Source organism: Cyprinus carpio, chromosome A24, assembly GCF_018340385.1.
Source record: "Cyprinus carpio isolate SPL01 chromosome A24, ASM1834038v1, whole genome shotgun sequence".
Taxonomy (NCBI): Eukaryota; Metazoa; Chordata; class Actinopteri; order Cypriniformes; family Cyprinidae; genus Cyprinus; species Cyprinus carpio.
This window is the reverse complement of record NC_056595.1, coordinates 23699088-23724115: the sequence shown is the minus strand read 5'-3', so window position 1 is coordinate 23724115 and position 25028 is coordinate 23699088. Positions and strand designations below refer to the sequence as shown.

The 25028-nt window shown below is 37.5% G+C and overlaps 2 protein-coding genes and 1 pseudogene across 3 annotated transcripts in view; 1 reads left to right on the top strand and 2 right to left on the bottom strand.

Moving 5' to 3' along the window:
• The window catches only part of LOC109059609 (receptor-type tyrosine-protein phosphatase eta-like), a 188846-nt gene that overhangs the window by 17052 nt on the left and 146766 nt on the right, over positions 1–25028 (bottom strand). The window lies entirely within an intron of this gene.
• LOC109057198 overlaps positions 1–25028 on the top strand; it is a 318686-nt pseudogene that overhangs the window by 202369 nt on the left and 91289 nt on the right.
• The window catches only part of LOC122135428 (receptor-type tyrosine-protein phosphatase eta-like), a 151351-nt gene continuing 141341 nt past the window's right edge, over positions 15019–25028 (bottom strand). The window contains exons 2-8 of one of the 2 annotated variants that reach the window (XM_042714832.1): positions 19069–19323; positions 18713–18970; positions 17275–17643; positions 16165–16797; positions 15912–16009; positions 15438–15502; positions 15019–15366 (exon numbers count right to left, since the gene is read on the bottom strand). In XM_042714832.1, the coding sequence (XP_042570766.1) occupies positions 16538–16797; positions 17275–17643; positions 18713–18970; positions 19069–19323 (1142 nt within the window). In that variant the 3' untranslated portion in view covers positions 15019–15366; positions 15438–15502; positions 15912–16009; positions 16165–16537. Of the gene's footprint in view, positions 15367–15437; positions 15503–15906; positions 16010–16164; positions 16798–17274; positions 17644–18712; positions 18971–19068; positions 19324–25028 lie in introns of those variants that run through there. The other variant, XM_042714833.1, reaches the window with a different exon arrangement.

Genomic DNA, 25028 nt, shown 5'->3' with positions numbered 1-25028 from the left:
ATACAAATGCACCATAAAGTCAATAAATCGCACTCTATTAATATAGATGGCGTTCACATTAATAGCCATGATTACACAGTAATAGTGAGCTGATTTGCGCTCAAACAGATGGTAATCATGCATATACAGTCACATTCAACATAAAACACACTCACACATATATGAAAAATGTTGAAAAATAAAACAAATAAAGAAAAAGCAGTGTGACACTGTACGCTACAAAACCATGCTGTTTTTTTACTACCAAGACACAGTTTCTGAGCGTGAGTTATTCCATAACGAACACAAACAATTCTGTCCCTGAAGAACTGAAACGTAAGCGTTTTCATTCTTCATGTTTTGATGTGTACTGCTTACACAAATGTAGCAAATACATTCTTTATAAGCTTTCCATTGAAAAACAGTCATCTGTCGTCGATGCTTGAGGCTTAGATCTTTATAGTGATATATAGTTTGTCAAGATTAAATTTGTCCCGTTTCATTTAATCTATTCGTAAATATTGACACATGCGAACACGCGGAGTTGAGGACGCCGACGTCGGGGTGCAGGCTAAGAGGTTAAACTAGCAACATTATAACTCATATTACTTTTATATCGTTTTGCTGTCTATGTTATAGAATATAAAAAGAAGAAAAAAACTTCCTGGCATCATGAAACATTTAGATGATGTGAATGAAACTTCATAATGTTTCACTTGATTATACATTTAGTCAGGAATTATAGTTTGGAAAAAGCCTAACTAGTAAAATGTGTACAAGTTATGTAAAAACTAATACAAGTAGATTAATAAAAATAAAATAGACTTACTCAAGTTTTTGATCTCTGCTGGATCAAGCCGCTTCATTATTTTTTCTGAGGTAATCCAAAGCTTATTTCTCTCAGCGCGTCTTCTTGGGGTGAAATATGTCTTATTCTTTTCAGTGCAAAGCCAAAAGTAAAATTGAAAAGACTTGAAGAACAGTCTCGCTGCTTTGTTTGCTGTAATGTGAGCGTTTACACACCACGAGCTTCACATTGTCTATTGTAATATCAATAGCGAGCTCAACACGTGGTCGCATTAGATATAATGAAGGGAGACGTGAATGACTTTACATCGCATTGTGTTAATTTGGATTACTTTATCATAGAATATTTGTTTTTGATAAAAATGTTAGTTTAAAAGAAGACATGTCAAGCTTTCTATAGATATATCTCTCATGTCGTTTTGTTGATTATTTGCTGAGTTACAGACAGCGCACCCTGTTTGTTTTCTTTATTTTGTAAATGGACAAAGTTTTGTTGTTATTATGTGTGTATACAAATAAAAGTAGACCCTTTACAGATCCGAATGATGTATTGCTCTTATATATGATCAAAAATAAAAGTGAAATTTAAGTTCTTTTCGGGGTTATCAGGAGAAGATGCCACAAAATGCGTATCCTCATTGGTCGACTCCAGAGGGTTAACGACTTCACAAACAGCATTACCAGCTTCCCTAATTACTAACCAGATTGACTGTTTTAATTTCATTTCATATGTCTACAAAAGTTCTAATTTGGGTATTACAGAGGTTTACATGTTGATGTTTTATTGAAAATGTATCATTTGAAGTCACCATTATGGTGATTAGTGCTTAGTAGTTCGTAATTAGTAATTAGTAATGGGCCCTTTGACTTTTCAACCTTTGTTTTTCTTGAACTGTAGTGAGCACATTATTTATGGCAAGAAAAACCAAGAGATATTACGTATTCATCATTATAACCATGTAATCTGACTTATTAAACTAATCCAGTGTTTAATATCTGACTGTTTAGATTATCTTCTATTAATTTAACATGATGATCTAAATGAATTTAGAAACACCTTGTGCTTAGAAAGTTTTGAGCTACTGTATCATTTAGACACACAGACATCAAGAATTAGCGTGAGAATCTAAACAGTGGTGATAATCAACAAAAAGTTTTGTGCCGTGATGCATGCGTGCTGCTATCATAGTGCAAAACTATGACTCCCAGCATGCATTGCAGCATGAATAAATTAAACAGCTGAATTGTCTTATTTGCTTTTTTTAGTTGTTTTGTCATATTCAGAGCTGATCTGTTTAATAACCAGAGGGAAACTAATATTATAAACCAAGGGTCAAGAGCACAACTAAGGGTGACAATAATCGCCATAATGGTGACTTCAAACTAAACTACATTATTTTTAATAAAAACATCAATTTCTAAACCCATTTAAATGTTAATTCTTAGTGACAATGTATGACAGAAATAAAGTCAAGCTGGTTAGAAATAAGTGAAGCTGGTAATGTTGTTTGTGGAGTTCAGTTAATTTCATATAAAGCAGTGGTTGGAAGTCAGTCATAAAGACACTTCATATTTAAAAGTATTTAATTTTATTCGATTTTTCGTCACACCTAATAGATAACACTTCTAATAAAACACTTGCAATTGGTTTGTGAAAGGCATTTTTATGCATGTTTTTATTGCATTTACAACATATCAAACAGTAGACGTCACCAGAACACTCTATTTCAAAACAGTGACTCATTTAGCAAAACATTTGCTTTTAATTTTTGAAAAGCTTTGTTTCTCCCATCACTAATCTCAACAGTGGTGACAATCAATCAAAAGCTTCATGCTGCAATGCATGCTGGGTGCCACCATAGTAAAAAACTCACCCATGTCTCCCAGCATGCACTCCAACCCTGCTTCAGTGTTTCTTTAACACTCAGTAGTGTGGACACACATGAACACTGACAAGTACTTTTAAATGGAGGATTTTTCTGCATGGCTCTTCAGTGGTCTTGACCACACTTTTGTGTAAACACAAGCCAGCAGCATCATCCTGCAGCTTTCTCCTGCACACACACTGAAGCTAAGCAGGGTTGAGTCTGGTCAGTACTTGGATGGGAGACTTTCGGGGAAGACCAGGTTGCTGCTGGAAGAGGTGTTAGTGGCCAGCAGGTGGAGCTCATCCTGTGCTCAGAGTGGGTCCTAATGCCCCAGTATGGTGTTATTAAACTGTAGAATGATAGGGGTGTATCCCTGGTGTAAAATAGTTCCTACATCACATTGCCTATCTTCTACAATCCCCCCGCACACAATCATTACAAGTAGTTAGTTAGATGACATCACAAGTGATAAAGTACTTTATTTAGTTGTTACAGCTTGCGTGGAACCACTAGACATCACTTTAATGCCCTACACAAGCACATATTCATATTCTGAATATAGTGTCATGAATTATTGAATCAGTCTGTTTGCTTGGTTCAGGTATTGGGAGTTATATCAGTTACATAACAAACATAATAACACATCTGTCAGTGAAGTTTCCAGTGATCTCAGTTTATTTTCCTGTTCACTGAAACAGAACAACTTAAAATTGTTCACTACTGCAGCATTTGCATAAAGAGTCTGTTATACATGAGCGACACACTTTCAGTGCTCTGCATGTGTTTATAACTCTGTCAAACATGAAACATGATCAACAACTGTTTTTCACTAGAACTGAATCGACAATCAACAAAAAGGACTTTCATCACCATATTGATTTAGATGATGGCAGTATTATGTGGCTATACTCCATGTATCAAGTTACCAATGTACAATCAAGTTAGGCACATCAACCATAACTCCTTCAAAAACAGCCAGAAACCTTGGAGTTATGATTGATGATCAGCTGACTTTCTCAGACCACATTGCTAAAACTGTCCGATCATGCAGAATTGCTTTATTCAACATTAAGAAGATCAGGCCCTTTCTTTCGGCACATGCTGCACAACTCCTTGTTCAAGCTCTTGTTCTGTCCAGGCTGGACTATTGCAATGCTCTCTTGGCTTCCATGCTTCCAGACAGTTCTATAAAACCTTAACAATTAATCCAGAACGCAGCAGCAAGATTAATTTTGAATGAGCTGAAAAGAATACACGTCACACCTCTGTTTATCAATTTGCACTGGCTACCAATAGCTGCTCGCATAAAATTCAAGGCATTGATGTTTGCATACAAAACCATCACTGGCTCTGCACCCCTTTACCCTAAATTTATTACTTCAGACTTATGTGCCCTCTAGAAGCTTGCATTCTGCAAGTGAACGTCGCTTGATTGTGCCTTCCCAAAGAAGCACAAAGTCACTTTTAAAGACTTTTAAATTAAATGTTCCCTCCTGGTGGAATGACCTGCCCAACTCAATCCAAGCAGCTAAGTCCTTAGCCATCTTCAAGAATCGGGTTAAAACACATTTCTTCCATCTTTATTTGACCCTCTAACTTTAGCACTCACTATTCTATTTCTATTCTTTTAAAAAAAAAAAAATCTTATTGTATTCTATCTATTTTCTTTACATTTATTATACAATTATAAAAAATACCTCTAACACTAGCTTGCTCTATCCTTTTTCTATTCTATCTGTTTTCTTTTTATTTATTATATTATTTAAAAGCCCTTGCTACGTGTACTGCATTTAAGCTAACTGAGACTTGTTATAGCACTTAAATATCATTGCTCTTTTGTTGTTTTTGATTGCTTCGATTGTCCTCATTTGTAAGTCACTTTGGATAAAAGCATCTGCTAAATTACTAAATGTTAATGTATCAGTGGAGTCCAGACTGAAGATGCTGCACATTATTACTGTCAGACAAGCCATCAACTGTAAAAATGTTCACACAGTGATACAGAGTCATACAAAAACCTTGGTCAGTCAGAGTCACAGTGACTGAACTGATGCTGCAGCTGCTCAAACACTATCACTCACTACTGACACACAGTGACCAAACACAGAACTACACATGAGCTCAGAACTGAGTCAGGAGTCAAATCAGCTCCATTAGACTGTGATCTGTCTTGTGACAGACTGGTTTCACATAATTATTCTCAGAATCAGAGAAAACATGTATCAAATCAAACAAAAAATACACATTTTCTCAGTTCCAGTGTTGTAGATTTTGTTTTGTTTTTGTAAATTGTACTACACAATCTACTACACACACACAAAACATAATAATATTTGAAGTGTGCTACACACAGGTGAGTGGGCCTGTACAAACCACCTGTAGTAACACACTCTCCGCTATGTGCACTAGACATTTTTCACACACACTGTTGTTTACAAATAACTCAAAATATGTATGTTTTTGCTCATGCGCTACAAATCATCTTGCACTGTTCCCCAGTCAGCTGCTTGACTTTCCCTTTGCACATGTAAAGTATTTATGTGAAGCATTGGTACAGTTTGTATTCTCTAGTTTATGTATAGATTATTATTTATATAAAGTATATCATAGGTTAGCTGTGTTTAGGTTTATACTGTTTTACTTCATTGTTGTATGTCTATATTTATGTAGCACCATGATCCTGTGAGGCACAACATTTCGATCCACTGTATGTCCTCACATGTAGTGGAATGACAATAAAGCTCAACCTGACTTGACTTGACATACTTTTTACAATCATAATGTATTCTTGAAAAACCTGTCTTATGAAACTACTACTCAAACTCCATAACTTTCTCATGACTCCATGAGCAGAATCGAAACTTGTCGTGTTCTTAAACAAAAAGAGTTCTCTCCCTTGACTCCTCCCAGCCCCACTTTCTTAGAGCCCCAAAACAAACACATAATAATCACACCACATCTCCCCTTCTAACAACACTTGAAACAGTAAGCCAATAACATGACTATTAATTATCCCCCAGAATTACTTTTGAACTTAACCCCATCATTAATCACTAATAATTGAACTAGTATTTTTTTCCCCATGCAACATCTAACTTTTTCCCTTCTTTTTTTTTTAATTCACTGTATGTGAAACCCGCACTATAACTTTCAGAAATTTTAAGGTCTAGTCTCTTTGGCTGAATCACAGTCCTTCCTGATGGTGTTTTGTATACCCCAGGAGTTTGGACCGTTTGAGCTGTTGATGATTCCAGGGAGTGCTCCCCCTCTTCTGTTTGATCACCAGTTTTTGGGAAACTTTCATCCCATGGTTCAATGTTCAGCATTGGAACAAGATGATATCTGTTCAGTCAGATGGTGCCTTGAGGGCTTTCCACTAAGCTAGAATGAGGTGCTGAATGGGGTGCTACCACGGTACCCTCAGTCTTCGTGTCTGTGATCCAAACTCTCTGACCTGAGGAAAGGTGACTGAGTTGTCTTGCGCGGTGACGTGTGTTGTAACTTGCAGCCTACTTCTCTCTTATTCCCTTTTCCTTTGCTACAACAGAAGTGTAATCAGGGAGGCTCGGAATCAGAAGCGAGTGATGCTGTGGTATTGGTGTGCGTAGCCTTCGCCCCATTAGGAGCTGAGCAGTGCTGTAGACATCTGGCAGCTGTGTTGTTCTGTAAGCCAGCATTGCCAAATAGGAGTCCTTTGCTTTGCTGAGAAGATGTTTTACCATCTGAACATGGCACTCAGCTTCTCCATTGATTTGAGCAAATTATGGGCTACTGGTGAAGTGACTGAAGCCATAGTCCGCCGCCAAACTTTAAAATGTCTGGCTGGAAAATTGAGGTCCATTATCTGAAAAAAGGAACTCTGGAATTCCATGCCATGAAAACATAGACTTCAAGTTTACTATTACATCATCTGATCTCGCAGGGCTTAATTTGGCAATCTCCACAAATCTGGAAAAATAGTCCACTACCAATAAATAAGTGCTTCCATGTATGAAAACAAGTCAGCACCCAGCTTAAGCCACGGTCTGGTTGGAAAATCAGAGGGCATTAAAACATCAGTTGGATTGACTCGTTCTTTAATATATGTTGTGCAGTTTTGAACAAGGTCATTTATCTGTCCACTTAGACCCGGCCACGCTGTCGACATCTATCAACCCCCTGGTGTCCATCGTGCAACTTCTTTAGGACTTGTGTTGCACATATCAGTGGGTATAACCAGCGGGTATCCCTTTTATAGAAGACCATCATGGACTGTGACAACTGCTCTTTAAGCCCAGAATTTCCCTTACCTTCCTGGCATCGCTCCATCACCTCAGAACAGGTGGGGTCCATTTTCAGCTGTTCTCTGAGTTTTGCCAAATAGGTAGGGCTGGATGGCATGCACCCTACAACAGTCTCTACATAGATGTTTGTGTCTTCCATCAAGTTAGCATCAGAATCGTGTTCTCCCAGGCTGCTTACTGGTGAATGAAACAAAGTGTCAGCTGTCACCAACATCTTGCCAGTTGTATGTGTGATTGTGTAATTGTACCTCATCAATCTCTTGCGGAATCTCTGAATTCTTGGAGGAAGTTTTGCTAACTCTTGAATACCCAGCAGGCTCACCAGAGGTTTGTGGTCTGTCTCCAGATGGAAGTGATGTCCTATAAGAAAGTCTTTAAACCTTTCACATCCCCAGGTCAGACCTTAGGCCTCCTTTTCAACCTGGTGTACCATTGCTCTGTGGGAGTAAGTGAACGTGACACATAAGCCACTGGTTTCCAAACCTCCGCCTCTTTCTGTAGAAGAACTGCACCACGGCCATATGATGATGTGTCAGTAGACAGTTTCAGTTATTTGTCTGGTTTGTAAAAAGATATTCTTTTTGAAAGAAGGTCCCTCAGTGGCCTGTCCTTCTCTGCAAGGCATGGTGTGAATTTACCTAATTAGTTTACCATACCAAGGAAGCTGCAAATTTTATTGATGGTGGATGGCTCTTTCATCTTCAGCACTGTTCTAGTCTTGTCTGGATCAGGTGTCACCACGCTCTCTGAAATTATATGACCCAGAAACTTGACCTCCTGTCTGCCCAAACTCACACTTCTCCAAATTCAGTGTGATGCCAGCTTTTTCAATCCTGGCTAACAATGTGTGCAGTCTCTCGTCATGCTGAGCCTGGGACTCACCCCAGATGAGCAGATCATCTACATGGCACACAACACCAGACAGTCTTTCTATGACCATCGACATGCATCTCTGAAAATGCTCTGGTGCTGAAACAATTCCAAACGGCAGCCTACTGGAAAAAAAAATCTTCCAAATGGTGTTATAAATGTTCTATATTTGGCTGATTGGTCCGACAGATTGGTCTCTAACTCCTTTTGAACCATTTTCAACAAAGGAAATGGAACTCTCCTAGGGGTTGTCCAGGAGAATGGAGTCACATTCAGTTTAAGCTTGATGGTGTAGGGCTGGCGTTCCATACCTAGGCCTTGACACTACTTCGAGTACAGTACGTTTAAATCCACACTGTCGAGCCAAGCTCTACTGTGCCTAAAAACCAGGGCTCTGATGATTAATTGCACTCCTCTGCTTCAATAGCATGCACTGTTTTGGCAGTTTTATTCATCTTGCTGTAGTGCCCTTTTTTCCGCAGGTGAGACATGAAACATCTTTGGCTAGGCACTGCCATTTCCCATGACCAGGTGTTTTTCCACATCTTTGACAGGGCCTTTTATCATTTTTGTTCAGAGAAGATGTTGACACATGCTTGGGAAAACTGCTGTTTTTGAATTTTGATGGTTTCTTTTTTGCTGTTTTATTCTGCTGTTTTATTTTGAGCCTGTCCTCCAACAAAAAACGACCATAAAGGGCGTTTGTGCAAGCACCTTATTATGACCTATTTTTACGTTTTAACGTTAAGCGGCCTCTAGCGGGCGTAAAAATAATGACAGTATCGCGTTGCGTCTGTCGTCATGAAATGACGTATAACGTCATTACCAATCAAAACGCACGTTTATTTAAATGCAACGTGTGGACTTTTTACACCGATCTCACAGTAATTCGTACATATTTTACTAGGAGGCTTATTCGTTCGAATGACCACACCTAACCCCACCCCCTAAACCTAACCCTCACAGAAATCATGCTAAATTATGATTTTTTGAGCATATACATTTTACGTGCACGTCCATTCTCGGGGATCGAACCCATGATAGCATGATTGCATATCAAGGTATAACGCAATAATCTACCAACTGAGCTACACGAAACGCAAATCACAGTGCAAATAAAAGAGTACAAAACATTAATATGAACACGACCTTTTGCCGATAGGGGCGCAATTGTAGTATACGCTCTGATGGGTCGTATTTCAGGGATTTGGACAAACGACCTATACGAGCGTATTAGTTGGAGGACAGGTTGTTTATTTTATTCATTTTTGCAGCCACTGCATAAATTGCAGCTCCACTTTTTGACTCACCTCTTAAGTCAGTCTGCTGTTTTTTAATAACTTCTGATTGTCATGCCATATTAATAGCTTTCTCAAGAGTGAGGTCTCTGTCCAGCTGCATCTGCTCAGATAGTGTACTGTCTCTTAGATAGTGTTGCTTTCGTCAATGAAAATTATGACTAAATATCGTCGTCAACGAACCTTTATCACGTGACAAAAATGAGACGAGACGCAACGTAAATGCTGGTCATGTGACGATGACTATAATTAAATGTATAATGCAATATTGTTGACGAATAAAAACAAGACTAAATGTGGTTTACAAAATAAAAACTATGCTAAAATGTCTCTTCATTTCCGTTGACCAAAATGAGACGAAACGAAATGTTATAAGGTTATTTTGTCTTGTTTAGTCGCGTTATTATTATTTTGCAGTATTTCTGTTTCCTGTGTCTCACTTCAGCAAGGGCTCCATCAGGTCGCACTGCACAGACGCAGGCAACATCACTTCCTTAAGCCCCACTCGCGGCATTATTTAGAAGACGACAAAAAACAAAATTAAGCGGGATTTATACTTTCACCTGGCTCCGCTTCGCAAGTCTCCGCTGACTGCGAGCGGACCTTCCCAAATGGACAAGGCTTTTATACTTGTTGCGTTCGCTGTTGTACTATTCTTTGAAAAGACAGGGGAGCGACGAGGAGTAATTGTCCCCTAAAACCATCGGGAATCTCCGGTGAGAAGTCATTTGCCAGTATAAGTCTTGCGGTGAATGAGTTGATGAATCAATAATTTCTTTATGTACATACTTAAAACAATCTTAAACTATTGGCTGTATTTCGCATCAAACACAAGACAACTGAAAGCAAATATTGTATAATTAATATCTAAATGAATTCTTATTCTATTTTATACAATATAAATAAAACGTACCTCAAATAAGCAGCCTTGGACAAACTATGCAAACATTTTTTTTCCAAAAAAAAAAAAAAAAAAAAAAAGTTTTCCGTCAAAAAGCATCTGATGGAGTTTGAACTTCACATTAAACTGCTTCTGTTTCACAAAAACGCCGGCACAGACGTGCATGTTCAGCTAGAATCGCCCTGAACTCGTGCATGTTCGGATGCAGAGCTATGAGGAAAGTTTCAGAAAATACTGTGCACTCCGCCACAATAACTGAGTTTGCGTGCACTCAAAGCGAACTTCCGGCAACACTGCGATGACGTCTTATTTTCTGCGCTCACCCAAGCAAACTTGCGGACGCGTCGAGTATAAATCAGCCTTGACACAGAGAAAGGGACCAATGGCCGGCCAGCCGGGGTTCATCTTTGGGAGAAAAATTATAAGGTTTTTTTTTTTTTTTTTATTATTGTTTTTATTTAATTTTATTTGTGTGTACTAACATGTTTGTTTGTTAAAATGAATGTTGTAAATTCAAATCAGAGTCTTCCGTGACTGGAATGGATGTATTCTTGAGTACAGTTTTCTGCAAGAGCATACAGGGCTGTTATGAAATTATCACCTGGTTCAATTGGCTGCTGCACTCTTTGATTGAATCTAGTACCTAAACTTAAAAACTACCTTACTAACTATTAATAAAGAGGAAATTAGGAATTTATTGAGGGAACATTTGTAGTTAAACGTGAATAAGTGTTACCAATGTTACTTTAAGAGAACTTTGCCAGAATGTAAGCCAAAGTGCAGAGAACATTCCCAGCTAACAGGGAACCTTCTCAGGACTCTCAATATGTTTTTTTAAAGTTATATAAATGTTAGGACAAAACATTCTTAGAGTTAATACTTATGTAACTTTCTCGCAATGTTCAGAGAAAACATTCTTAGAATGTTCTCAGAATGTTCTCATGAGTTTTTTTGTACTTGAAAGTTCTAAGAATTAATTAATTTATTTTTTAGTAATCTTTAAATAATGTTCTAATCACAAGAAGAAAACTGGACTTTTAATGTTCTTAGAGGTTTTTGCATATATTTATTGCACTATATGTATATCGTGAACGCATGGACTCTTAAATATGTTTTGAAGTGATGGACGCCTATTTATCAGTCATAGACAATGTACTGTAGGCTATTAGCAGCCTCTTCTTTTCTATATCTGAACGGTCCTTAACTCAGTTCAGTGTTTATTACGAGCAGTTGACCTGTGAAGGCTGTGTTTGAGCATTCATGCTCGCACTACTCTATGTTTGTACATGTAGGATAAGAGAAATGTGTGTTTTTGTTCACATTATCTGGCATGACGCCGTTCAGAAAGTCTGGAAGGAGGTCTGATTCTTTGAATAAACCAGGGCTGACAAATTCACTTTCCTGGCTGGAGTGAGATTTTGATGGGTGAATTAGTAGGGCTATGAGACGTATTACTTGCTCAGTCTATAGTTATGTGCATGCACTTGGCTACACGTCACATCACTTTCACAATCACATTATGTTGTATGTGGATTGTGCCACTTGTATCGATGCATTAATGCAGTAGAGCACACGGTGGGAGTGTTCTATTAGAGCAAGAGATCCGTGATGGTCATATTCTGCTTTTTTCAGCAATGAGCTGAAAATGAGCATTCAATAGTTCTCTTAAAATTATGGGAATTATGTTGTTTTTTTTTTGTTTTGTTTTTTCCCAAATATATATTTTAAAATAATATACATATTCAACCAATATTTTTTTTTTTTAAATACTTTTGGATATATATTTAAAAATATAAATATATTTTTTATGTTTTCAGATATGTAGTCAAGTAGTCAAGTCAAGTCTGCTTTATTGTCAATTCTTCCACATGTACAGTACATACATACAGAGAATCGAAATTGCATTACTCTCAGACCCCCGGTGCATACAGATAACACTAACAGTAGAGCCTAAAAATCTAGATCAAATATAAAATATAAGATATAACTTATACATTTACATTTACATTTACATTTAGTCATTTAGCAGACGCTTTTATCCAAAGCGACTTACAAATGAGGACAATGGAAGCAATCAAAAACAACAAAAGAGCAATGATATATAAGTGCTATAACAAGTCTCAGTTAGCCTAAACACAGTATACGTAGCATGGGGCGGAAGAGGGACGGGGGGGCAAGTTCGGGAGCGAGTTCAGCTTCCTGACAGCCTGATGGATGAAGCTGTTCTTCAGTCTGCTGGTCCTGGCCTGGAGACTCCGCAGTCTCCTCCCTGATGGCAGCAGACTGAAGAAGCTGTGTGACGGGTGGGTGTGATCACCTGCAATGCAGAGGGCTTTGCGAGTGAGACGGGTTCCATAAATGTCCTGGAGGGAGGGGAGAGAGACACCAATGATCTTTTCAGCTGCTCTCACTATGCATTGCAGAGTCTTCCGGCAGGACGCGTTGCAGGCGCCATACCACACAGTGATGCAGCTGGTCAGGATGCTCTCGATGGTGCCTCTGTAGAAGGTGTACATGATTGGGGGGTGGGGCTCTGGCTCTCCTCAGTTTGCGGAGGAAGTAGAGACGCTGCTGTGATTTCTTGGCCAGTGCTGCAGTGTTGTCAGTCCAGGAGAGGTCCTCTGTGATGTGCAAACCCAGGAACTTGGTGCTGCTCACTCTCTCCACAGTCGCACCGTTGATGGTCAGAGGAACATGCTGAGTGTGCGCTCTCCTGAAGTCAACAACAATCTCCTTCGTCTTCTCCATGTTCAGAGAGAGATTGTTGTCACTGCACCATCCAGCCAGGCGGCTCACCTCGCTCCTGTAGTTTGTCTCATCTCTGTTGCTAATGAGACCCACCACAGTCATGTCATCCACAAACTTAATGAAGAGGTTGGAGTTGTGTGACGGTGTGCAGTCGTGGGTCAGCAGAGTGAAGAGGAGGGGGCTCAGCACACATCCTTGGGGGGCCCCAGTGTTCAGTGTGATGGTGCTGGATGTGTTGCTGCCGACACGTACTGCCTGATGTCTTCCAGTCAGAAAGTCCAACAGCCAGTTGCACAGCGAAGTGTTGAGCCCCAGCTTGATCAGTTTGTGAATGAGCTGTTGAGGGATGATTGTGTTGAATGCTGAACTGAAGTCTACAAACCGCATTCTGACGTATGAGTCTTTTTTCTCTAGATGTGTGAGTGCTGAGTGGAGGGTAGTTGAGATGGCATCATCGGTCGACCGGTTGGACCGATATGCAAACTGGAATGGGTCCAGGGAGGGGGAGGGCAGACTTGATGTGGGCATGATTAGCCGTTCAAAGCACTTCGAGTAATGCAAACCTGAAGCAGGCATGGGAATGGGGTCTGAGTGGATGGGGGGAGGGCCTGAGGACTTGAGCAGCCATGTTGTTCGTGCATTCATGAGGATGTGGGAGTAAGTGCAACAGACGTTAGTCTGAAGCTGATGGCATTCTGACGTATGAGTCTTTTTTTTCTCGAGATGTGTGAGTGCTGGAGGGTAGTTGAGATGGCATCATGGTGGTTGGCACCGATATGCAAACTGGACAAATGGGTCCAGGGAGGGGGGAGGGCAGACTTGATGTGGTGCATGATTAGCCGTTCAAAGCACTTCATGAGGATGGGAGTAAGTGCAACAGGACGGTCGTTGAAGCAGGATGGAGATGGCTTCTTCGGGACTGGAATGATGGTGGTAGCTTTGAAGCATGTGGGAACAACAGCCTGACTAAGTGATATGTTGAAAATGTCTGTGAAGACATCAGTGAGTTCTGCTGCACAGTCTCTCAGTACATGCCCAGGAATGTTGTCAGGACCCAGAGCTTTGCGTGCATTGATCCTGCTGAAGGATCTCCTCACGCTGTCCGGGGTCTGCATCATCACCTGGTCACCGGGAGGAGGTGGAGTATTCTGTGCAGTGGTGCTGTTTTGTTCCTCAAATCGAGCGAAGAAGGTGTTCAGCTTGTTCAGCAGAGAGATGTTGCTGTCACAGGTCCGCTGTGGGGGCTTGTAGTTCGTAATGGTCTGTATCCCCTGCCACAGGCTCCGAGTGTTTCTGCTGTTGCTGAAACGATGGGTTATCCTCCTGGAGTACTGTCTCTTAGCCTCTCTGATGCAGCGGGATAGGTTGGCCCTGGCTGTTCTCAGGCCCACCTCATCTCCAGCTCTGAAGGCAGCGTTCCGCGTCTCCAGGAGTCTGTAGACTTCCCCTGTCATCCACGGCTTCTGGTTGGCCTGGACAGTGATGGTTTTTGTGACTGTTGCATCCTCAATACACTTGTTGATGTAGGCAGTGTATTGCCAATGCCAATGTCAGGTAAAATTTCATGCAAATTGCTGCATTGTAGCTGTTTAAAAAATGTTGGTGTGTTGAATACTTATTTCTGTGTGTGTGTGTGTGTGTGTATATATACATACAGTATATATATATATATATATATATATATAATATATATATATATATATATAAACATATATATATATTATAATTGTTCAAGTAAATGTATCTTGATTTAAGAGTGTTTACATATTTGGAAAACAAGACAGAAATATTGAGGACTTATGGTTGTAGATGTAAATGAACATCACAAGTTGGAAAGAAAGTAATTATACTGAGAACTTGTATAAAGTAGTGAAATAATGCAAACAAACCCATGTGTAATATCTTTAATTATAATGAAAACAGTCCCAAAAATAATCAGCAGTAATCCATCATGAACATTAAAACTGGAATTCACATGAAGCTATAGCAAAGGTCTTAAAAAAAGGTATTCATGTTACAGTTTTGAAGATGAATTATAGCTCCCACAACTATAGCAAATATCATCACACCACTCAATCTATAGTAAATGTCAATATGCAATTTGTAAGAAGAAAAAATCGCCATACAGATCCAAAAACGATTGAGAATCGAAATAAAACCCTCCAAGAAGCTAAAAACAAGCACTTAACAACCTCTTAAACCAATGCACTTTCCAAAGACATAATGATTTTTATACTGTATATTCTATACCCTCGCCCCATAACTCACACAGAAAATAAAAAACAAACAAGCAAAGGTCAAAAATATCAGGTTTTGCTATCCCTGTGAGGACATTTGGTTCCCGTAAAGCAGAGTTTACCAAAAACGTATATTTCTTCTCTAAATGTTTCCTCTTCTCTCCCTTGTTTCCTAATCTAATCTAATAAAATTGTATATAACATATATTGTTGGCTCTCTGACACATTGCTTTTGTTCCTCTTTTGTAAGTTGCATTCATGGAAATGTAAAAAAATAAATTCAGAATTCACCAGGCATGAAATCACACAAAAATTTCAGTATGTGATTCTTTCTTGATTGTAGGCCACATCATAGAGATTCAAAGGATGTCTTTGCTGTGAAATGAGAGTCAGAGGTTAATATAAATCATAGTAATTTGTAAAAAAATCCAGCTCTTTTTACAAACCTAGTTTTTGCTTTAAGCTTCCAGTGGACCAAGTCTTGAAATTTATCATCAAATTTTTTTTTCAGCTGAAAGACAGAAAGAAAATTTGTGTTTATTTCAGTTAACTTTTCCAGCTATTTGCACAAAGCTGTTGTAGAATGTTTATTTGTTTATTTTTTTTTTTTTTTTTTCTTTAGCATTCAAGATAAAAGGTTTAAATAAAACACACACACACACACACACACACACACACACACACAAACACACACACACACACACACACACACACATATATATATAGTTACATTTTAATGCAAGTTTTTGTAATCAGTATAACAGTGCAAATGCAATAACTTTAACAATTTATGAAATCTAAATGTTGGTCATTGTGTTTTTTTAATCATCATCTTTATTTCTCGTGTGCATTCATTGCATAATAATTCTGTTACTGTAAAGTTGCAACAAGCTTGATGTAGTCTTTGAATATTTCTTCACCGTTTCAAACAGTTCATTCCGAGTTTCAGGTTTGTCACAATGAAGTGCGGTTTCAGAGGAACACAACATCATGAGGACCAGTGTCCTCTTCTCAGGCTCTGGAAATAAACAAAGACAATTTTTAACACAGAAAAATTACTCAAAATACTCATTCTAATAACATGTTAGAATGAACAGCATAATCATGAAGCGCAATAGAAGTAAACAAAGCCAAATGTTTGCTTCATAAACAAACAAAATGTAGTCTCTTTACCTGTGTTTGCATGAGTAGTGGCTGGATCACTCAGATTTCCAGCCAAGACCATGACATTGAACGTATATTTTGTTCCTGGTCTTAAATAAGGAATGGTGATATTTGTCTCAGTTGTATTTGTTTGATTCAATTCATTCCAGAAAGAAGTGTTATATTTCACTATATATTGAATCAATACACCCTTTGACTCGTCTGGAGCACCCCAGCTTAGCTGTATGTTTTTTTTGATAGCGGTGGCCTTTACCCAGGTAGGTTTAGCAGGCCCTGTGAATTGATTTGTGAGATGTTATACAGCTGAACTTGAAAAGCTGATGAAGACAGTGATTAAAGCTTCTGGAAATATGATCGAAAAATAGTGATCGCATTGTAATGATTACTCACGGGTGTAATCTGACTTATTAGCAGGAACACTTCTCAGTTTACCATTAAGAGTGACAACTGAAACAGTGTAAAACACTCCTGCCTTCAGATTATTGAAAGTGTAATCCTTGTTTGTAGTATTATATGACTGTATATCCTTTGCATCAGCACTTGTAATTGTCACTTCAAATTTTTCATAATTCCCATTTATTTCCCAGGTGGCTTGCATTTCTTTAAGGAAAGGTACTAAAGTGAGGTCCACTAATTTTGGGCCTGTATGGAGAGGAGTCAAGTCAAGTCACCTTTATTTATATAGCGCTTTTAACAATACAGATTGTGTCAAAGCAGTTTTACAGTATTAAATAGGAAAATAGTGTGTCAATAATGCAAAATGACAAAAGTAAACACCTACTTTAATGTTAGAGAGAGAGAGAGAGAGAGAGAGAAGAGGAGGCGAGAGGAGAGGAGAGGAGAGGAGAGGAGAGGAGAGGAGAGGAGAGGAGAGGAGAGGAGGAGAGGAGGAGAGAGAGCATGAGTTTGTCAGAACTTAGGAAATGCTACTAATTTTTTATTCCATTATTGAAAAAATCTTCCAAAATTGTTTGACTGTCAACTCACATTCAGCTTTATCTAATGTGCTAAGCTTACAGCTTAGTGATGGAAATGTTCAATTAGAATTTACTGTACATGCATGATATATGAAATGCCTTTAATTAGGGAAAGAATGTAATAACTGAACATGAGACTCACGTGTGTATGCTGGGATTCCAACCATTTCTCCTGACAGAGTGTTGTTCTTTGTTAGCGCTGCCACACACACACAAAACATGCTGCCGTCTGATCTATTAATCTGTTTGATAAATGTTTCTGTTTCATCCACTGTTTTACAGTCTGTATTACTGAATTTTGCTGTATCGCTGTTGCCTGAGTTTGTAATGTCGTTGTCTGCTGTAATGCTGCTGTCTGATGTGATGTTGCAGTAAGTACACTTGCGGCTGTTATTGACTTCTTCAAGACAATAGCGGTAACCTGAATAATTACCAGTAGGAGGATCCCAAAAGGCCATTATGACTGTGCTGTCATTGTCTGCTGATCTTAGGTTTCTGACAGTTGAAGGTACTGAAAAGTAAATACCAAAAAAAGCAGTTAGTCTATTTTTTTTTTTTTTAAATTTGACTTGTATTCATGGGAATGCTTGTTACTTTGAGAATAGCTTTTTTTTCCATCCACCTGTTTAAGCCTATATGAATCTGAGTTTATCACATGTTGGAAGGAAGCGCTAAGTTGTGTATAAATTCTTCTAAAAAAATGAATTTTATCTGACAAGACGACATGCGCACATGCTACAATGAAAACACATTTACTGAATAAATCCCTTGATGTGCAACGGAGGATGTGATTGGATAACTGGACTAACCAGCGGACCAATCAAATCACATAGCATCTCAGATGTTGGTTGTCATCAAAATTATTTGGTATAAATATGACATCTGCACACTCTCAGAGCCACAAGATATTTATGATGCATGAAAAAGTGGCTTCCCCTAATGCTATTCCTGATACATCTGTTTTGTGCCAATTTTATTCTCTTCAACTAGGGTTAGGCTATTATCATTAATGAAAATTGAAAACAGAAAACTATTAAAAACATTTCTGTTAATTAAAAAAAATGCTAAAATAAAATATTAAAATTAATTGAAAAACTTACACAAAAAATTAAAATTATTAACTGGAAATAAGTAAAAAACTAAAACTACATGAAACTGAAATAAAATAAATAAATAATTTAAAAAAGAAATCTAATAAAATGGGAATGGCACATAGCAAAATTACTAAACTGTAATTATAAATGACAAAAAAATAAAAAAATCTAAAAATAAAAGTTTATTCAAGATATTAATACAACTATAATAAATGCAAAAATAACACTTTCTTGAACATATGGGATGGAGATGGTGCTTTATTCGCAATTGTTTATGCAATATTTTATTTTTGTACACAAGTTAAATTGGTAAACTTAACTTATGTTCTTATGTAGGTACCCCCCCCCCCCCCACCTTGTTTCCTGTCAATATATACTATCCTATCCTGATAAAAAAAAAAAAAAAATGGCAAAGAACAAAACAAAAAAATTAAACTGGAAATAACCAAAAAATAAAAGTTTAAGCATGAAACTTTCTGCACTTACTGGTGTAATCAGAAACGTTGCTCGGCACACCTTCAGTCGTCTTATTCACTACAGCTTTAACTGTGAATACATACTCGGTTCCTGGAATAAGATCCGTAATAGTGCACTCTTCATTATCACACTTTTTTTCTTTAGTTTTCGATGAATTTATGAAAGTTACTGAGTAGAAGTCATGGTTTCCATCTGGTCTACTCCAATTGAGGTTGGCGCTAACATTTGTCACACTCACCACAATCAGATTTTGCACATCAGAGGGATCTAAAAAAGGAAAGCATGGGTCATTTTGCTCATTAGTCGTGTTGAAACCATGTTAAAACCATGTTGCACACAATGAAGTCAAGTCCGAGTCTACTTACGGGTGTAGAAGGAGATATTCTGTGGATTGAGGTCCCTGCCACATTTCACAGGAAACACCTGAACTTTGTACAGAGTTCCTGCTGTCAGATTCGTTATGTATTCAAACAGTTCAGTCCGGTTAAATGTCTGGTTTTTGTCCCCAGTAACCTCCACTCTGTAGTGACTGATGTTCTCAGCACCGGGTCCCTCAGACCAGCTCAGATTGCCTGCACTTGTGTTCACATCGGAAATGTTTATCTGGCCAAAAAAGCGCTCTACGGACAGATAGATGCAATGATGTATATCAGCAAAAAAGTTATTTACCGTCTTCAAAATAAAGGTTTAAAAAGGAGGTTTCATTTTGGGTTCCATAAATAACCATTCAGTGAAGAAGTTCTTAAAAAAAAAAAAAAAAAAAAAAAAAAAAAAAAAAAAAACTTTTTTTTAGAACATTTTAATAATTTAAAACAAAAGTTTCCCCATAAAGAACCATTTGCGGTTCCTAAAGAAACTTTCAGTAAACAGTTCCTAAACAAACCAATTTTATAAGAGGGAGGAGTGTTTTATTAAACTAAAGAAACTTTTTCACTATAAAGAACCTTTTGTGGATTAAAAAGTTTCCATGGATGTTAAAGATTTTTTCATTGAACCATCAAAGCCAATAAAGAACCTGTAGCATTTCCATTCATTTCACAAAAGGTTTTTGTAGTGGAATAATGATCTTAAGTTCTTGATGCTAAGATGCAGGTGTGTTTTATGTATGTAATCTAATTTAAATCAGAAACTGTTCGTGCTGTGTGCACCATGTGTGCAGCATCTTTGTTTGGATCATAAATTGAAATTCAGTGGTTGACTGTAATTTTAAATGGCTACAGAGTTTGGCCTGTTATGGAGAAATAAATAATAAAATAAAAAGTAATTAATTAATTAATCTGTACCATTAAAAAAGTACATTAAATCAGACATGAAAAATCAAGATCAGTGCATCCCTAAATTTAAGAATGTTTTGAATAAGAGAATTAAGACATGAATATAAGTATTGTTATTTTGGTAACACTTTACAGTAAGGTTGTATTAGTTAACGTTAGTTAATGCATTAGTTAACATTAACAATGAACAACGCATCTTTTCAGCATTACTTAATCTTTGCTCATGTTTAATTATTTGTATACTAATGCATTAGTTCATGTATTAGTTAACATGAACTAACAATGAACTAGCTTGTTGATAGCTTTATTTAATAAGCTTTATTTGATTATAATACAGTATGTACACATACATTTATTTAGCAGCTAACACACAATGGGATAAAACAATACTAACTCCCCATTTGACACTGATTTGGGCTATTGGTAAACTTGGAAACCATCTCTAAACATCACTGATAATGCTTCTCATGTTTTTAGACTGTTTATTAATGTGAATTATTACTACAAAGCATTATTTAGGGGATTAATTTGTGAAACTTATTGTAAAGTTTACAGTAGTCCAACATTAACTGATGTGTTACTAACCATTTGTAGACTGTTTATTAACATGATTAAGGCATACCACTATTCAAAAAATTTAACAGTTTTGTTCCTATAGTGTCACAGCGTGTTTTTTTTTTTTTTTTTTTTTTTACAGTCTATGGTGACAGCACCCCACCACACACTTAACAGATTCCATTCAAAATCAAAATCACAAATGAGGGACTGTAAATGAGGGAAATCTCGCGCAGACAAAGGTGACTTTAGGGTAAACAAATGGCGACGACTTGCAAGAAGAAATGACGATCTACTGAGCGCGCCCATGTTTGTTCTCTTCTCGGGGTTTGGCGGTTAAAATCGCTCGCGGGGAAATCGCCCGTGGGAACAGGACAGACTGGACCTACAAAAACATCGTCTGATGGAGTGGATTAACTGACTTTATGACTTCAAAGCGGGATAGAAATGGTCCTCTTGAAAGACTCTTCAGTGACATTCATCGTAAATAGCAGCTTTAAAACGCAAAGGTGATTACCAACTGTTTGTCCAGCCTGACCATGGTTGCTCACTTCCAGTTAACGTTAGGAAAAACACATTCTTCTTCTCTAAGTTTGTTTCTTTATTTAATGCATTGATTATATAATATAAATGTATAATAATGTATTCCCATGTTATGTAATAATATGCAATAAAGTTTCTGAAAATGTAAGAGATGATATGAATGGCTTTCACTCATTTAAGGTCACAATAATGACTGCTTTGTTAGTAATAGTTAATGGTAATGTTAAGTCAGGTTATAAACAGTCTACAAATGTTAGTTTAAAGTTAGTTAATGTTGCTCTAGGTGCACACTTCTACAGATAAGGTTCACAAAATTCCCTTAGTAGAATGCTAAAGTTAACGGTAAGTCATGTTAATAAACAGTGCTCTACATATGTTAGTTAAACGTTAGTTAAACATTAGTTAATGCTGGACTAGTGCACACTTTACACCTTAACGGTTCACAAACTCCCCTTAGTAAATGCTTTATTAATGGTAAGTCATGTTAATAAACAGTCTTAAAAACATGAGAGCATTACCAGTTTTTTTATTTAATAATTAATAAATTTTTTTGTCTGGATTTTATTGTGAGATGTTTATCAAATAGTTTTATCGATGTTACCGATGTTTAGATGTTGTCCAATGTTTTACCAATAGCCAAAATCATTGTTGATCCATTGTGTGGTTAGCTGCTAAATGAAAATTGTGTTTAACTGTAATGTAGTCTAAATTAAATAAAGACTATTAAACTAAAGCTTGATACAGGCCATAGGTTCATTGTTAGTTCATGGTTACTAATGCATTAACGCATCGTTAACTAAGTAAGTTGTTTAATGTGAAGAGAAGCATATGAATAAGTTAACATGAGATAAGATAAAAATAACGTTGAACCTGTGTTGTTAATTTTTAGTTCATTGTGACTAATGCATTAACCACATCAATTAACTAGTTAATCTGTTAAAGTGAAGAGATGCATTAGTAAATGTTGTAAGTTAAACATTTAACCAAAAACATTAAAGTAATCCTGAAGAGTGGAAGTGGAGGTTGATTGTTAGTACATGTGAAACTTAAGGTATTAACTAATATATTAGTATATGATATAACCGTTAAACATGGAACAAAAAGATTAATTACATGCTGAACAGATGCGATAGTTCAGTTGTTAGCTTAATGTTACACTAAGGCAATTAACTTGAGACCATTACACTAATGGGTAAGATGGTGAGTTAAGAAATATTCACCCTTAGTGTTGCAACTGCCTACTGTAACACTAATGTAAATATGTAACAGTAATTAACTTAAAAACATTAAGGATATTTACAGACATTAGTTCATGTTAACTAATGCATCAACTAATGTTAACTAATTGCACTGTTAATGTGAAGTTAAAGATGTGCATAGATGCAGAATATATGTGTGGAGTTAATGCTAACAAAGATTAACTAATGCTGAACAATTCGGTCTGTATGTTCATGGTTAGGTCAATGTTAACTAATGCATCAAACTAATGTTAAAGCTAACTGTGCTGTTAAACGTGAATAGACCATTAATTATTATGTGCGACGTTAATGTTAACAAAGCATTAACTATATGCTGAACATAGGATGTCGTTCGTGGTTAGTTCATGTTAAACTAATGCATTAACTAAGTGTTAACTAATTGCAATGTTAATGTGAACAGATGCCTTAATATATGGTGAGTTAACGTTAACCAAAGATAATTAATGCTGAACAGAGGTGTGTAGAATGGTTAGTTTCATGTTAACTTAAATGCATTAACTAATGGTACACTAATACAACCTTATTTTAAAAGTGTTACCCAATAAAATTAAAAATTAATTAAACAGTAAATTAATTAAATAAACTCACCCCCCCCCAAATCTGCCATAAGTGGTACCTCCTAAAAGGTTATTACATGAACGCCTGAAGAAACTCTGTGTAAGTTCCATACAGGAAGCTTTTTCTACTCACTCAAAACTAAAGGGTCTTTTTGGTGTTAATGGTTCAGACGAAGAAGCCTTTACGTGTCCATGGGAAACTGTCACCAAAGGTTTGGATTTTTAAAATGTTCTTAACACTTTCAAAATGTTTCCGTTTTCACTGATATTTTTTTATCACAAGAAAAAAAAAATGCAAATGAAACATATCATCACTTTCTGATTTATTAGTTGTATAACACTATTTGTTTTATATTATAATTTGTTGTATATTTCTAATTAAAATGTAAAAAAAAAAAAAATTAATAAATAATAATAATAATAATAATAATAATAATAATATAAGAATTAAAAGTTTCACAAAAAACATACATTCTTATTTATTTATTAATTTTAAATAATCATTTATAAAATTATTTTTAAAATGAAAATTGAAGACATTACAGCAACATTAACTTATGGCCCACAGCCCCACAACCATAGTTTTGTTTTTGGACATTGCTGTGTGAAAATTGAACCTCCTTTTAGAACCTTTCTTTTTAAGATTGTCAGAGTACCAACAATATGACTCTAAACAATTACGATGCTGTGCCTCAAAACAAAGCCCTTATACCTTCATAACCCGATGTAAGGTATAGCTCTGTTGCAGGTCTTACTGTCTATCCACATGCCGAAGCTGAGCAGGACCACACAAAGCATCCTCAGATGATGATTGTAGGTTCAGGGATGTCCTGGCTTGGGTTCACAGACGCAGGTTTTGGTGGTGGTGCTCTTGGTTGTGGTGCCATTTGTTGCGGCATTAAAGGTGGTGGCTAAATGTTGGGACCTTAGGGGTGTGTTGCTTATATGTTGTGACTTTAGGGGTGGTGCTTGCTATGTGTAGTACTTTGGACGTAACAGCCCCGGTGTTCTCTTACACCATATCCACGGCACTTTTCAAGCATCATCCACATGTCATATTTAAGCAAAAAAAAAGCATTTTGGACAGTTTATGGGGGCATGTATCGTTTTCTTTGTTTGTTTGGAAGATGTTGAGGTTACTGAAGCAGATAAGAAGTGACTGTGGAGGTTTGTAGGTTGAGGTCGCTGGGGTAGATGTTGGGTAAATGATGGGGTTAATGGGGTTGGATGTTGGGGTAGATGGTTGGGGTGAGATGTTGGGGTGATGGTGGTGTGTGTTAGATGTTGGGTAAGGTAAATGATGGGTCAAATGGGGGTTGATGTTGGGGTAGATGTTGGGGTTGATGTTGCGGGTTGATGTTGGGGTAGAGTTGGAGCATAACTGCTGGGTCAAATGGGGTTGTGGCATGTTGGGGGTAGATGTTGGGGTTGATGTTGGTTTTAGATGTTGGCGGTAAATTTATTTGGTAAATGGAGGTTGATGTTGGGGTAGATGTTGGGGTTGATGTTGCGGGTAGATGTTGGGGTAAATGATGGGGTAAATGGGGTTGATGTTGGGGAAGAGTCCAGGTTGATGTTGGGGTAGATGTTGGGGTGATTGTTGGGGTAGATGTTGGGGTTGATGTTGGGGTAAGAGTTGGGGGTATAATGATGGGGTAAACTGGGGTTGATGTTGGGGTAGGGGAGGTGGGGGAGGCTTTTTTTTGGGGTTGATTTGGGGTTAGATGTTGGGGTAGGATGTGGGGTTGATGGTTGGGGTAGATGGGGTTGATGTTGGGGTAAGATGTTGGGGTAGATGTTGGGGTAAATGATGGGGTCAAATGGGGTTGATGTTGGGTTTAGATGGGGATTGATGTTGGGGTAGATGTTGGGGTAGATGGGTGAATGATGTCCTGGGCGAGAGTTGGGGTGGTAGTTGTTGGCGGTTAGATGGGGTTGATGTTGGGGTAGATGTTGGGGTTAGATGTTGGGCGTTGATGTTGGGTTGATGTTGGGGTTGATGGTTGACCCTTGTTGTGGTAGTTCTTAGGGTTGCTCAGTGGACTTTGTGTAGGTGAGGAACATATGGAATCAGTTTATTTTCTTTATTTGGAAACAGGAGGACCAGGGTACCAATTCTGATATGTAACAGGATCCC